Source organism: Xyrauchen texanus, chromosome 40 (genome assembly GCF_025860055.1).
Source record: "Xyrauchen texanus isolate HMW12.3.18 chromosome 40, RBS_HiC_50CHRs, whole genome shotgun sequence".
Taxonomy (NCBI): domain Eukaryota; kingdom Metazoa; phylum Chordata; class Actinopteri; order Cypriniformes; family Catostomidae; genus Xyrauchen; species Xyrauchen texanus.
The window spans coordinates 1,497,736-1,513,561 of NC_068315.1; the positions used below are offsets into that span (position 1 = coordinate 1,497,736).

Genomic DNA, 15,826 nt, shown 5'->3' on the forward strand with positions numbered 1-15,826 from the left:
TGAGTTTCCTGCAGCTTCCTGGCCTGATTTGGAGTCTGATGGTGGGAAAAACAATGTAGGCGTACTGAACACAACATTATGAATATAATGCATTGAGTTATACTTGTGCCTCAATTATATTTTGAGTGCACCAAAAATGTTCTGCGTGTGCAAGATGATATTTTGAGCATGCAAATAGTTATTTTGCACGCAGAGTGGGTGGGAGGAGAAAGTATTTATTAAGAAATCTGAGCAAAGTTACATTCAAATAAACTTTATTCAAGAGCAAATTGATGTTTATTTGCTCAAAGTGAATTTATCTTTGCAAGAAGATGCACTGCTTTTCAAAACTGAGTTCATGCGCGTGCAAAATAACATTTTGTGCGCTCAAAGTATGCGCGTGCAGATTTTTTAGTGCATTAAAAACATCGTCTTGCGCGTGCAAAATACATTTTGTGCGCTCAAGTTCATCTTGCGCGTGCAGAATTGTGGCACATATATAACTCTATAAATAAAGACTTGAAAACAGGTGCGCAATCAGGAGCCAGCCGCTGCCGTGATGAGCATGATGTTTGTTTTAAGCCCATATAACACGCGGTCATAAATGCGATGTATGATGGCTCTGAACTCTCTGCGGGGTTTGGAGATGTTCTGACGGGCATCAGGCAGACTGACTCCGCCTCCGGCACCTGTAAATCCGCCCTGAGCGCACCGAATGAACGCAACACGTTGCTGAATGAGAGAGAGAGAGAGAGGGGCGATAATACAGCGGTCTGTCCATCAAAGGAATTGGGGTGGAAACGGCGTTCGCGGACGAGTTGGCGAGCAATTCACGATCATTTCGCGGCTTTAAATCATGTGGATGTTCTTGAGTTTGGGGAGATATTAAAACATGACGATTTTCCACTAGTTTTCGTGCGTTTTGAGGATTTCGGTGGGCGCGTCTCAGGTTGCCCGGAGATCCGAAGAGCGGCCAAGCGCACGGGGAACAGCGGGAGGAGAGCGCGCACGCCCGGGCACACACGCGGGGCTGCCCGCCCGCCCTGCCAAACATGGCTGATCGTCGGTTGTGTGGCGCCGCCGGGATCTCCAGAAAGACGCTCCATGCTGCCCATTGAAGGAGATGATGATGGACCCGATGAGAAGCAGCTCTCCACAATAATGACCAACTACATCGACAAGCATCTAAAAGCGGGTCCGTCCTCGGTTCGGAAGATGAACGTGATCATCCCGTACACCCCAGATGTGCCCTGTGACCCGAACGGGCAGCGCATGTGGTGGGCGTTCCTCGCCTCCTCCATGGTCACTTTCTTCGGGGGTCTCTTCATCATCCTGCTGTGGAGGACTCTTAAGTACCTGTGGAGGGTGTGCTGCCACTGCAAGGTGAAAAAGAAGGTAAAACACACCGATGACACTAATATGTTCATCTTTAGTCACATCCAATACCAGACAAAACCAAATTTATGTTCCTCGTGATCTCAAAATGTTTAGTTTTGGAGACAAATGGGCCTAGAAATCGTCATATGAATTTCTTGATACAAAGTTGCAATTTAGATTCTTTTTTTTGTTGCAACAATGTTTTAAATTATTGCGTAATTTTGTATCGTTTTAAACTTAAAGGAATATTTCCCGTGCATTACAAGTGAAGCTCAATCGACCGCACTTGTGGTATAATGTTGATCACCACATGTCAATGGGATACATTTTTGGAGGGTTTAAAGGCAGAAATGTGACGCTTCTAATTTAATTCTGTGTTTGTGAATATTTGAACCGTAAATGAGTTTAAATGGTTGTTTTTAAGGTCGTTTTAGGGATTTATGGTTAAGTTGTTTATTCTAGAGGCTGTTGTGTGTAAAAAGAAATGCTCAAACCAGCCCGTCTGGCACCAACAATCATGCATGTGATTATCTAATCAGCCAATCGTGTGGCTGCAGTGCATAAAATCATGCAGATACGGGTCAGGAGCTTCAGTTAATGTTCACATCAACTATCAAAATGCCTTGCACCCCATCTGCCGGCAGGTCATCCCCATCTACCTTGATATTTTTCTCTGATATGCCGTAGTCTGGTCCTCGTCCACTCCTCCACCCTCTAATGGACGACAGCCGCAAATCCCCGGGTGGATCGGAGGCAGTCCTCCGGCCACTGGCGGGCGGAACGCCCCACCACGTTTTTGGTGGACTGTAGGGTTCTCCCTGGCAGCTGTAACCGTTCCAGGTGGTTGATTGGGAGCCCCTCCTCCCCTCACGGTCGGCGGCCATTCCTCCTCTTCCAGGTGGTTGGGCTCCTCCGTCCTTTGGCAGATGGCAGCAGCTGCACCGTTGGGGTGGATGGAAGCGGCAAGAACTCATCCCTCCTCTGTCCCGGATTTCAGCACCAGTGTAAAGGGATAAATGGAAAGGAGGAGGCGAGAACCGGCTTGACAATATAAATATTATTTTAATATAAAAACTTTTGCATGTTGTGCTTAGAGTATTGTAGATAGTTGCCAGAATATTATTTGGTTGCTAGGTAGTTCAGAGACATTGCTAGGTAGTTCCGAGACATTGCTAGGTTGATCCGAGACGTTGCTAGCGTTGCTAGGTTGATCCGAGAGGTTGCTAGGTAGTTCTGAGAGGTTGCTAGGTTGATCCGAGACGTTGCTAGGTTTGCTAGGTTGATCCGGGACGTTGCTAGGTTTGCTAGGTTGATCCGAGACGTTGCTAGGTTTGCTAGGTTGATCCGGGACGTTGCTAGGTTGTTCCGAGAGGTTGCTAGGTTGATCCAAGACGTTGCTAGGTTGTTCCGAGAGGTTGCTAGCATTGCTAGGTTGATCCGAGACGTTGCTAGGTTTGCTAGGTTGATCCGGGACGTTGCTAGGTTGTTCCGAGAGGTTGCTAGGTTGATCCAAGACGTTGCTAGGTTGTTCCGAGAGGTTGCTAGCATTGCTAGGTTGATCCGAGACATTGCTAGGTTGATCCGAGACATTGCTAGCGTTGCTAGGTTGTTCTGAGAGGTTGCTAGGTGGTTGCTAACTGGCCCATGTCAATAGATTGCATCCTCAAGTCTTTGATATCCTGGTCTCTCGATATGGCTAAGGTTCCTCCTTCAGTTTAAGTCTTCTTTATCATCCGTCAAGTGAATATTGTAAGTCGGATTGCTAATAATGGCACACCTTGTTTTTAATCCATCAGGAATTGATTCGGTGGTATTAAGTGGTATCTGTGTGACCGGTGCTTGATGAAGTCGTTTCAAAAGGCGTAGCAAGTTGTTATATATTATGATAAAACATTGTTATTTGTCTGCACTGATGAATCGTACACAATAAGACCAGGAAGATGCATTATGACAGAGTCACAATAGAGTCGCATTTATTTTCATGTTGACTTTTATATCATAAACCCATTGAGGAGGAAAGTGTATTTGTGTGTGTGTGTGTTTCACATTCAGCAACTTGACAATGATCTGGTTTTGTTTGTTCATCTGTCTAAACCATCATGGAAGACTAATAACTGATTCTGTAAACAAATCTTCCTATTTTGGCATTCTGATCGTGCCGCAAAACATTTATGCAATTATGTCAATAAAGTTCCTCTTGTGGTGGTTTGAACAGAATTGTCGGGTCTGTACTAATCGTAGAGATGTTACGAGAGCTCTGCTTGCATCTTTTCCCTGTGTTTGACAGGAAGCCTGTGTTTAGTAATGGTTTTCACTGCCATGTGACACACACACACACACACACACACACACACACACACACACACAGCTGTTGCTTCATTATAGGCTTTTAAACAGTTGTCTTCACTCTTTCAAACATTACAGGAAGCTCACAGAGAAAACAGACAGCTCTGATTTATCCTGTTGATTTAATGGGGAACTATTATGCAAAATTCACTTTTACATGGTGTTTGTATATAAATGTGAGTCGGCCGTGTGTGTACACAACCACCCTATAATGTTAAAAGTGCACCCACTCTTTCTTATATTTCTATTCATCAAAAACAGTGTGGAAATGAACGTTTTTCGTCTCTGCTCTAAAGTGACATCACATTAGAGCAGGCCACGCCCACGACTGGTGACAGACTCCGCCTTATTATCATAGTTCCTCCCCCGAGTGGTCGACACACAGTCCTGGAGCAGATACAGTGAGAAGAATAATGAACATAAGAGTCTTCATGTACTCCCGACATCAGAGCCGCTGAAGACGCAGTGGACAAGCTGGACTGGTATTCTGGAATACCGGGCATTTTCCCGGTGAGCCGATAAACTTTAGGGCCGATCAGTTGCGGACTGGCCATCGGGAGAACCGAGCGAGCCGGTGGGTCGGCCGTGAAACGTGCCGAATGGGCCTCGATAAGCTAAAATAAGCCACCATGTTATGCAGAACAAACCACAAAACGGTTGCGCGATATGCAGAAAAGGACAGCGAACACCCCCTGCTCAACTTTTTGGGTGGTTGTTATGTAAAATCCCGGGCCGATTTTCTCTTCCCAGTCCTGTCTGAACTCCCGTATTTACGCTGTCAGACATATCGGTTCTGATTTGTTGTTGCTATAGTAACTGAAGCACAAGCTGTAAAGGCACAGCCCTCTGCCTGAAAGGGTGCAGGGAGAAGCAGCAGCTCATTTGCATTTAAAGAGACACACACGAAATCGGCTTGTTTTTGATTCCTCCAAAAAAAGAGGCATTTATAACATGATATAATAAGTGATCCGTGGGGTATTATGAGCTGAAACTTCACACACACATTCTGGGGACACCCGAGACTTATATTACATCTTGTAAAAAGGGGCATAATAGGTCTCATTTAAAGTCAGCATGAAATCAATGTTTCTTGTTAATAGATATTTCTGGTCTGATAATTCTGCATGATTCATCAGCACATATTTTTTCATGGCTGCTTGTATGTAACACCCACATTTCACAAAAATTTTTTGTCCTTTTTATGAATATTTTGTCATCAGCACGAAAGCAAAATGGGTTGCATACAGTGTTTTTGTTGTTGTTGTTGTTGTTGTTACAAACGATGGACCGAGCGTCCCATATTAATAAACCGTTCTTTAAAAGCACCAATATGTGTGTCAATACATTTTAATAAATAAATCAGGAAATGTGTTGATGCATAACATGTTAATACGTTTTCTTTGGACTTTGATGTATTTATTTTAGGGCTGTCAATCGATACATGTTTTGGAATAGAATTAATTATATTAAGTAACTATTATTAATCGAGTGAATCTAGTATATAATAGGGCGCCTGGGTATCTCGGCGACTGTCGCACCTGGAGTCAAGAGTTCGAACCCCAGGGCGTGGTGAGTGACTCCAGCCAGGTCTCCTAAGCAACCAAATTGGCCCGGTTGCTAGGGAGGGTATAGTCACATGGGGTAACCTCCTCGTGGTGGTGATTTAGTGGTTCTCTCAATGGGGTGTGTGGTGAGTTGTGTGTGGATTGTGGAGAGTAGCATTTTACATTTATGCATTTGGCAGACACTTTTATCCAAAGCAACTTACAGCGCACTGGTGGTGGCTGTTGGGATCAAACCAGCAACCTCCTGATTACCAGTTATGTGTTTTAGCCCACTACGCCACCACCACTCACATTGACTTATTGATTCATAATATATGTGTCACTGTGTGTTTCTTATCGTGAAGAACATTGTCAATACGCAGCTTTATTAATAAGAGAGAGAGTTTGTTATTTTGTGAGTTAAAGATGGATTGAAGTGAACCGAAAGTGAGAGAGGAAGTCTTCGCCCCGTTATATACGCCAACAAAATACGTTTATGATTTGTTTTTCATTTTGGCTTGTTTTCCAATATAAATATGTAAAACTCATTTAAAACCATGTACATTTACCTTTATGTCAATTTATTTTTTAAGTCTGGGCACAAGCTGAATAATCGTTTCAGAGCTAACGATTAACCGGCGCAATAATCGCAGAATAATCGTTAGATTAATCGATTATCTAAATAATCGTTAGTTGCAGCCCTAGTTTTCATACATGAATCTTCCTCATTGAAACTGTCATGCCAGTCTCCTATAGTGTGTGTGTGTGTGTGTGTGTGTGTGTGTGTGTGTGTGTGAATCAGATGCTTGTTGCTAAGCAACAGGCGGCATGTTCATTACTGAGCTTGGAAATATCCCCTTATGTAATTGTGCATTCTGGAGAAAACGCACACACTCACCTGTCAAGAGTGTGTGATAAGCGTGTTAGTCTGTCGTATTTTCTGTGCTACACACAAATTTAAGAGCTTCACACACACACACACACACACACAATCGATAATCTGATCGCCTCTAGCCTGATGTTCAACCGGCATCTGGTAGTTCATTAGTTGTTATTTGATCATGTATCTAATAACATCTTACATTGTTACAAGTGTTGTGAGTGGTTGTTGCATGCTCATCACTCAAGCGTGGTTGCCAGGGCATTTCTATGCTCTGGTTGCTAGGGAGTTTTGGATGGTTAATGGCTTCTTGTATGTTGAAACTTCAGTACAAAATACACTTTCAGGAAGCTCGAAGGACATTTATGTCAAGTACCTTGAAATCTAGACAACACAAATATTGGCTGAAATACCCAAATGTTGGATACCCACTTGGGATGCCTTAAAATGCTGCATAGGTTGGCATCTCAGTAGGTTTTGAATCGTACTACTTGTTTGAGTTTGTATGCACAACTGTATCTTTGTAATCATGAGGTTTAGGGAACACTACAGCTGATTAGAGTGAGTGCAATCAGACACAGCCGTGTGTACAGTGAATCAGATATGATCTGTCCGGTGCCAGTCACTGTGCACGTGGACATACAAAAGCCATCTGTTCACAAGAACACAGTGTGCAGTATTTGAGCCACAGCACCGTCTGAGACTCTGTTTCTGGTGGGGAAACCTCGACTAACATTGTGCGTTTTAGGGTCCCTGAAGAAAATCTTTAGAAGCGCTTGTGTCACGTTTCTCAGTGTGCACTTGAAATATAATCGTGTGCATAAGCTCTCGTTTGTGTCTCATCTAGTGTGTTTCAATTGGAGTGTCACAGACCTCAGCTGGGCTGTTCTGAGTAGCATGCATTGGCGGTACTAGACCCTTTTTAAGAGGCCCTCGGCTGTGGCTGTGACTTTGCATTTGCATTCAGTGTACGTACTGTGTGTTTTAAATGGCCGCAGCTGCAATTCTACATTTGTTTGAATGGCGAGGTGCTGTGGCAGCTCTTCCCACCTATAAAGACTGACTGTTGTGTGAGCCAATAGCATTGGAGTGTGGTCTGTGAAGGAGCACATCATTGGTTGGAGCCACTGAACGAATACGCCCCATTATGAGCCATATGAGCGAGTGTCAGCATCTCATTATGAGTGATCGAAAGTGGTCGTTTAGTTCGGGAATCCCGTTTAACGAGGGGAGAAAGGAGCTGAATTAATTATGAGTAAAAGTGTTTATGACATCACAATGACATCAGGACGTAATTCAAATGTCGTCTTGTTGTATATTCATTGATGGTCATGCACAGCAGTCCTTTACAGGGAAAACGCTTGTGATATTTAATCACTGATAAAGTCTCTTCATAGACACGTCTGGCACCAACAATCATCCATGTGCAATGGCGGAGCTAGGGGGTGGCAGTGGCCACCATGGGCCGAAGCCTGGCCACCCCATTCGCCACCCCACTCGCAATTGCCTTACAAGTCTCCGTACAAGCTTAACATGTGCGCACACCAAGGTCGCCAAACCTCTCCATCCCGGGTGTCATTGTACCCACTCGAATCCCAGGCGTGCTGAGTGACTCCAGCCAGGTCTCCTAAGCAACCAAATTGGCCCGGTTGCTAGGGAGGGTAGAGTCACATGGGGTAACCTCCTCGTGGTGGTGATTAGTGGTTCTCTCAATGGGGCGTGTGGTGAGTTGTGAGTGGATCGTGGAGAGTAGCATGAGTCTCCACATACTGTGAGTCTCCGCGGATGCACAACGAGTCACGTGATCAGATGCGCGGATTGATGGTCTCAGAAGCGGAGGCAACTGAGACGTGTCCTCCACCACCTAGATTGAGGCAAGTAACCGCGCCACCATGTCCATAGTCCGACAATATAAAAATGTTGCCCGAACATTTCTGTGCCACCACAGACTGATCGCTTGCCCCTACCTGTCCACCCCTTTGGAAAACTCCTGGCTCCGCCCCCGTCCATGTGATTATCTAATCGGCCAATCGTGTGGCAGCAGTGCATAAAATCATGCAGATAAGGGTCAGGTGATCCAGTTAATTTTCACATCAACCATCAGAATGGGGGAAAAATGTAGGGCTGCACCTAACGATTATTTTTGATCAATTAATCTATTGAATTTTTTTTTTAGATTAATTAACGCGTATTTTTTATTGATTAATTTGTATCAGTCTATCCAATTTTTTTTTATTGATTAATCTAGCGCTTATTTTTTAATCGATTAATCTGTATTTGTATCAATTAATCTATCAATTTTTTTTTTTATCGATTAATCTACGTCTAATTTGCAGAGTTTTCTAAAGTTTTTTTTTTTATTTTTATTTATTTTTTTATTATTATTACTTGATTAATATAACAGTGAATTATCCCAAAATAAATATAAAAAAACTTGTCATTGATATTTCAATATTTAATAAAATTATCTTATTATTCTTAAACGAATGTACAAGAAACAAAGTGGCAAAAATAGCCAAATTTAACTGGTAATCTCCATTTTACAGTCCAACATAAATTTTATTGTTGTTCAATTCGAGTAAAAGGAAAGTGCAATCTACCTTTAGCATTTAGCAAATGTAAAATTCAAGTCACTTTCAGGAGGAATATCAAAACATCGTGCAACCTCGAGTTTAGCAGTCCAACATAAAATCATCTTACAGTCAAATTAGTGCAATTTGAGTAACACTTACATGTTTTTCTAACAGGAATAAATACAACTTTTGCAATCTGCATTAAATCTCAGTGGGACTTGGATTATAATTGAATCAATTTAAAGACTGTAACACACCGTTTACGCCATTTTCTCACTCATGCATGGCCGTTAAAGTAAACAGAATATATAAAACGTCCAAACAGCAAAATGAGATGACGCATGGTGTGAAGTTACGAAATTACTTTTAACATGCTACTAATTACTATATCATGTTTGGGTGGGAACAAAAAGTAAACCGGACTTCCGCTGCTGCCGTCTTGACGAGCGCTCCGGGATGCTTTCGCTTCAAGTATATTCGCTTTCGTTCATGGCGGTTGTACGGCTGCGATAAGCCATTTCCAATTTGCATATCTTACACCGCAACGCATCGTTGGCTAAAATGCTCCCACGATGAACGTGGGCGAGTTGTTTTAGCTGCAGCTTTTCTTCGAGGGGGGGAATCCATGCTTAAACCGGGCGCTGCCATTTTAATTATTCCATTGCGACGCACCGACACATGTTATGATAATCAACTTATTTCGTACTTCTGTAATCGATGACGTCGATGAATCGTCCCAGCCCTAGAAAAATGTGATCTCGGTGATTTGGAGCGTTGGTGTCAGACGGGCTGGTTTGAGAATTTCTGGGATTTTCATACACAAAAGTCTCTAGAATTTACTCGGGATGGTGCCAAAAACAAAAAACATCCAGTGAGCGACAGCTCTGCAGACAGAAACACTTGCTGATGAGAGAGATCAACAGAGAATGGACAGACAGGTTTGAACTGAAGTCTATGGTAACTCAAATAACCACTCTGTACAATCGTGCTGAGAAGCATATCATCTCTGAATGCTGTTCTGAGATGCGGGTTGGCGCTGTTTTGGCGGGACGAGGGGGACCTACACAAACTACCCCCCCACACACAAGATTGAAATGTTCGGATCGCCCCCGGTAGGACATCCAGAAGAGTTCAGATGAGGTAAAGGAGAGATTTCAGAACTGTGTGTGTGTGTGGGTCAATAAAGCGCAACTGTGTTGTTCTCGACCTAAAAATAACATTTATAGGGGAATTGATTTATAACAAAAATTTATAAATATGTAAGACGGACCTACCATGAGCTCTGCGCTTAACTGATGATGCTTCTGTTTGCATTGCGTTATTTCAACGTTCATCGTGTTTGAAGGAATATTCTGGGTTTTCAAACAAGCTAAGCTCAATTAACAGCATTTGTGGCATAGTGTTGATTACCAAAAAAATAGATCCATGCACCCGTCCGTCCGTCTGTGTTTTTAGCATGTTATTATTTTGGGGAGGATGGGATCTGTCTGCACATCGTCTGGCATACGGATAAAAGTGCTCTCTCTCTCTCTCTCTCACACACAATCTCTCTCGCCCATCACATAAACAGTCCCATTAGTAGAACGCCATTAAGAAGGAGGTCAACACCAAATCCACTTTCACAATCCCTCCCCTTCCTCTCCCTCTCTCTTGTTTTCCCTTGTAATAGATTATGTACTCATCTGTGTGTATGTTTCTCATATAAATGGGTTTTTAGTAGTAATGACCGTGTGAAAAGAATAAAACGATTGCATCTTGTAAACACAGCAGCAGCAGTCTTCGTGAATGTTTGATCGATGCGCAGAGCATCAGGGTTATTATAGTTTGGTTTAGTTTACAGTCTGTTGCTGACTATTTGTTTTGATTTATTTTATGACATCACTATGCAGTATATATTAAGGCTGTCAGTGTAATTAATCAATCATGTCCCCACCTTGTACGTAAATTCCTATATAATGAATGTTCCTACATTTGGAGCAATTCAAGCTATATATGTGTGTATGTATATATGTGTGTGTGTGTGTGTGTGTGTGTGTGTGTGTGTGTGTGTGTGTTTATGATTTAATTACCTGAATAATAATCTTTGTTATTGATTATATTCTTGATCATTATTAAATAATAATATTTGTATCCCAATTTGGAATGCCCAATTCCCACTACTAGGTCCTCATGGTGGCGCGGTTACTCTCCTCAATCCGGGTGGCGGAGGACGAGTCTCAGTTGCCTCCACGTCTGAGACCATCAATCCGCGCATCTGATCATGTGACTCGTTGTGCATGACACCGCGGAGACTCACAGCATGTGGAGACTCATGCTACTCTCCATGATCCACACAACTCACCACACGCCCCATTGAGAGAACCACTAATCACCACCACGAGGAGGTTACCCCATGTGACTCTACCCTCCCTAGCAACCGGGCCAATTTGGTTGCTAAGGAGACCTGAATGGAGTCACTCATCACACCATGGCTTGACCTCACGACTCGAGGTGTGATAGTCAGCGTCAATACTCGCTGAGATACCCAGATCCCTATATTCCTAATTATTAACATTTTTATGTGAAATGTCTTTTTGGCCAACATTTTTAGGGTGTTTGGATAGTTTGAAAACAAACCAAAAATACTGGTTATGAATGCTGAACATGTGAGAATATGCTGATCTGAGAGTTTTAAGGAATGAGATGCGTCAGCTCTGATAATGAATGTTGGCCACTTCCGCTCTCAGTTCATTAACTAAATGACCCAAAGTCCGGCAGTGAGGCCTGATTTATGGATTATTATTCAGACTCTTGGCCGGCGTGATTTATATATCCATCAGAGTTCTTCAAAGAGCAGTAACTTCAGCAGCCGTTAAACTGAGACTTGCCGGAATAACTCGGGTCTGTACGTGAGGCTGTGCCAAATTTCATTTTAATGTGGATGAATATGATTTTGCCTGTTCAGATAGAAAGTTTTTGAAGTATTTAGTGGATGACTGCATGAAAAAAGTGAGTATTTTAGGCAATTCTACTACATCTCCTCTCCCGTACAAACAAGCACTTTTCAACCTTCACAGAAACCTGGCTGAGTGAAGCTATTCTGGACAGTGCGTTACATCTCCGGGTGTTTCAGCTGTTCAGAGCGGATCGCATTGCGGAGTTGACGGGGAAAACGACAAGTGGTGTGTGGCAGGGCGGAGGGCGGGGACGGGTCGTGATCCTACACACCCGGTCCCGTATTAGGCTAATTAAGCCTCCGAGGGATAAAGGTCGACTGCAGGGGATCGTGCGAGAGAGACAGATCGTTAAATGTCCGTCATGTGTGTGTTTATGTTGTCTTTTAAGTTTATCATTAAACCTATTATTTATATTGTCAAGCCGGTTCTCGCCGACCTACAAGCAGAAACTAAAATCTGCTAAACCTGTAGTAAAGACTGTAAATAGAGGGACGAATGAAGCAGAGCTGGAACTACAAGCCTCCTTTGATGGCACGGATTTGAGTGTTTTTGAGGCTGCAGCCATCGACTTGGATGAGCTCACAGATACTGTGACATCATACATCAGTTTCTGTGAGGATATGTGCATTCCTACTAGGACATGTTTAACGTTCAACAATGACCAACCATGGTTTACAGCAGAACCGGCAGCTTCGTCGGGCCAAAGAGGATGCTTACAAAAGTGGTGATGAAGTTTTGTACAGTCAGGCCTGGAACACGCTGAATAAGGAAATCGGAGTGGCTAAAATAAGATACTCTGAGAAGCTGAAAAAACACGTTTTCGGCTAACGACCCTGCATCAGTGTGGAGTGGCCTAAAACAATTTACTAACTACAAGACTTGTACCCACAACACTGTACATTTTGAACATCAGCCAGTCCCGCTCTGACCTTCACTTCACACAAACACCTCCTGCAACCCCCTTCCTGTTACTAAACCTGCCCTCAAGATCTGTGAAGAGGTGTGCCATGTCTTCCGAAAACAAAAGACAAGGAAATCACAGGGCCCAGATGGTATTTCACCACGTGTCTTAGATCCTGTGCTAACCAGCTGGCCCCCATCTTCACACTGATCTTCAATAGATCACTGGAGCAGTGTGATGTCTTCAAACGCTCCACTATCATCCCCGTCCCAAAGAAACCGGACTTAATGACTACAGACCCGTTGCCCTGACGTCTTTGGTCATGAAGTCATTTGCGAGACCGGTGTTGGCCCACCAGAATTACATCACTGGACCCTTTCTAGGTCCCCTTCAGTTTGATGATGCAGTCAACATGGGATTGCATTATATCCTGCAACATCTGGACAGACCGGGAACATACTGTATGCAAGGATCCTTTTTGTGGACTTCAGTTTGGCTTTCAACACCATCATCCCAGCTATTTTCTGGACTAAGTTAAACCAACTCCCTGTTCCCATGTCTGTCTGGCAGCAGTTAGTGAGACTGGGGAAACTCACATCCGGCACCTGTACAATCAGCACTGGGGCTGGGACGTGTGCTCTCCCCACAACTCTTCTCCCTCTACACAACTGACTGCAATAAAAAGGACCCCTCTGTCAAGCTCCTGAAGTTTGCAGATGACACTACTGTCATCAGCCTCATCCGAGATGATGATGATGATGATGATGATGATGAGTCCGCATACAGAAGGGAGGCTAAACAGCTGGCTGTCTAGTGCAGTCAAAACTACCTGGAGCTGAACACGCTCAAAACAGTGGAGACTTTTTAGCACAATGTGTGGACTTTTCAGACGGTCCCTTACCACACCCTCCACAGTATTAGCACGTTTTAGCACAATGTGTGGACTTTTCAGATGGTCCCTTTGGTTTTCAGATGGTTCCAACTTATATCAGTGTTAAATTGGCCACCCCACGACTGCCAAAAATAAAAGGGTTTGAGCGAACAAAAGCAGCAGATGAGATTAGAGCAGGAGACTTTGGGGAATTTTTTTGCGTGTGCTGTCAGGCATGTCCTTGCGTGCGAGATCTATCGCGCGGAATCTTCCCGCTTCCTCGCGTGGCTTTAATCTATCGCGCGTGTGAGCGTCAATAACGTGCGCGGATTAATGGCGTTGAAATGCCTTCATAAAGATACTCAAAAAAAGTTAATAATTTCTACTCTAAAAATTTAATCAGGATATCTACTTATAAATACAAAAATCGAATCGCCTCTACAAATATATATATATATATATTTATTTATTTATTTTGGATTTTCTCCCTCTAAGTTCTCATGGTGGCGTAGTGCTTCAATCCAGGTGGCGGAGGATGAATCTCAGTTGCCTCAGCATCTGAGACCGTCAATCCGCGCATCTTATCGCACGACTTTAGCGCGTTACCACGGTGACCTAGTGCATGTGGAAGCTTCACGCTATTCTCCGCGGCATCCACGCACAACTCACCACACGCCCCACCGAGAGCGAGAACCACATCACAGCGACCACGAGGAGGTTACCCCATGTGACTTTACCCTCCCTAGCAACTGGGCCAATTTGGTTGCTTAGGAGACCTGACTGGAGTCACTCAGCACGCCCTGGATTCAAACTCACGACTCTAGGTGTGCTAGTCAGCATCAATACTCGCTGAGATACCCAGACCCTTCAACTTGAGTGTGTGTGTGTGTGTGTGTGTGTGTGAGAGAGTGTGTGTGTGAGAGTGTGTGCGTGCGTGAGTCCGTGTGTGTGTGTGTGTGTGTGTGTGTGTGTGTGTGTGAGAGTCCGTGTGACTGACTGTGTGTGTGGTCAGTGTGACTGACTGTGTGTGTGTGTGTGTGTGTGTGTGTGTGTGTGTGGTCAGTGACTGCTTTAACTTTTGATTCCTATCTAAACTGAACTTCTCAGCAATTCTGAAATAGATTTCTCTTCCTTTTTTGGCTGTCTATTGAAAGTGAGCTAAACATTGGCCGAAACATTGAAGCCAGTTTCCCTGTTTTCAAGCCAGATTAAATTAGTTTTATCACCGGGTGTATTTTTTCATTACTTGTCTGGCAGAAATTAGATGAAAGGTACTTAATTTGATTTCTGCCTCTTGGAGACATTGTTCGCCACGCATTCAACACAAAATGGGCTCAGCAACGGGAAATAAAGTACAGTTGCTTTCGACTTTGTTCTCCGTTGTTCTGCATGAATCAAAGCTCTAATAGAAGTTGATACGGACATGTCTGTGTGTCGTTAATATTAATCCAACAACAATAACAAGAAAAGCAGAAAAGCACTCTGTTGTCAGTATTTATACAATGTGTTCAGTTTAATAAGACTCTGTTCTGAGGTCAGTGTTGGCAGGTGCCATCGTGCAGACTGTCTGAAAGCCCATCGGCCATCTGATACCAGACCAGCGACACTGCAGATACTGATCTACTGACAGACACACAGAGAGCTTGTCCTGAATGTGGACACGTGCTCTTGACTCATTGTTCCAGCACACGGGCGTCACAACATAGTAAAGTACAAAATGAACGTGTGTGAATGCTACACAAGTGATGTGGTCACATGCATTTTAAACTACGGTACCTACAAAAAGTTTTGTGCCAGCTAATTTATCGCTGCTTGTCGCCAGTGGCTGGCGGTTAGGTCGCTAGTGGTGTGTATGGAGAGTCTAAACCGCACTGTTTCTTTACAGTTCATATTATTATTAAAATATTAGGATCATGTGAGCTCTGCCATCTTCTCTCGTATTGGCTGTCACTCCCGAAAGTCGCTCTTCATTTGCATAAAGTTATACATTTCTCAACTTTGTCGCTGTACATGCCCACATCCGGTGCCAATGGTCAGCGTCGCTCGTGTTGCCGGAAGTCGTCAACTCTCATTGAAAATGAATACGATGAGGTCGTGTCGCTGGCAGTGTGAACGCATCTTAATAATGTGCTTCTCAGCTGGTGGGTAGGGAACTAAAAATGGTTAGCCGGATTGTTCTAGCTGGGACGGAACTATCCATAATGCATATAATAAATGCATTAATGATTTATACACTCTTGCATTTAGAACATTGTGCTTTGGGTGGATACTCTGGATTTTCTGTGTGATGTGTTACTTGGTTGCTAGGGTAACCCATCTGGTTGCTAGGCAGTTACCAGGATGATGCTTATCAAGGCCCCTTGCCATCCTGAATGAAATAAGTCAACCCAGAAATCGCTACGATTTTCTGTGTCAGAGG

At 43.6% G+C, this 15,826-nt stretch overlaps 1 protein-coding gene across 5 annotated transcripts in view; it reads left to right on the forward strand.

The window, feature by feature from the left end:
- The first annotated feature begins 525 nt into the window (after positions 1–525).
- Positions 526–15,826, forward strand: part of LOC127633706 (calcium-activated potassium channel subunit alpha-1-like) — an 85,511-nt gene continuing 70,210 nt past the window's right edge. For all 5 annotated transcript variants that reach the window (XM_052112966.1, XM_052112968.1, XM_052112969.1 and 2 more), the window contains exon 1: positions 526–1,374. In XM_052112966.1, coding sequence (XP_051968926.1) covers positions 589–1,374 — 786 coding nt within the window. In that variant the 5' untranslated portion in view covers positions 526–588. The remainder of the gene's footprint in view (positions 1,375–15,826) is intronic.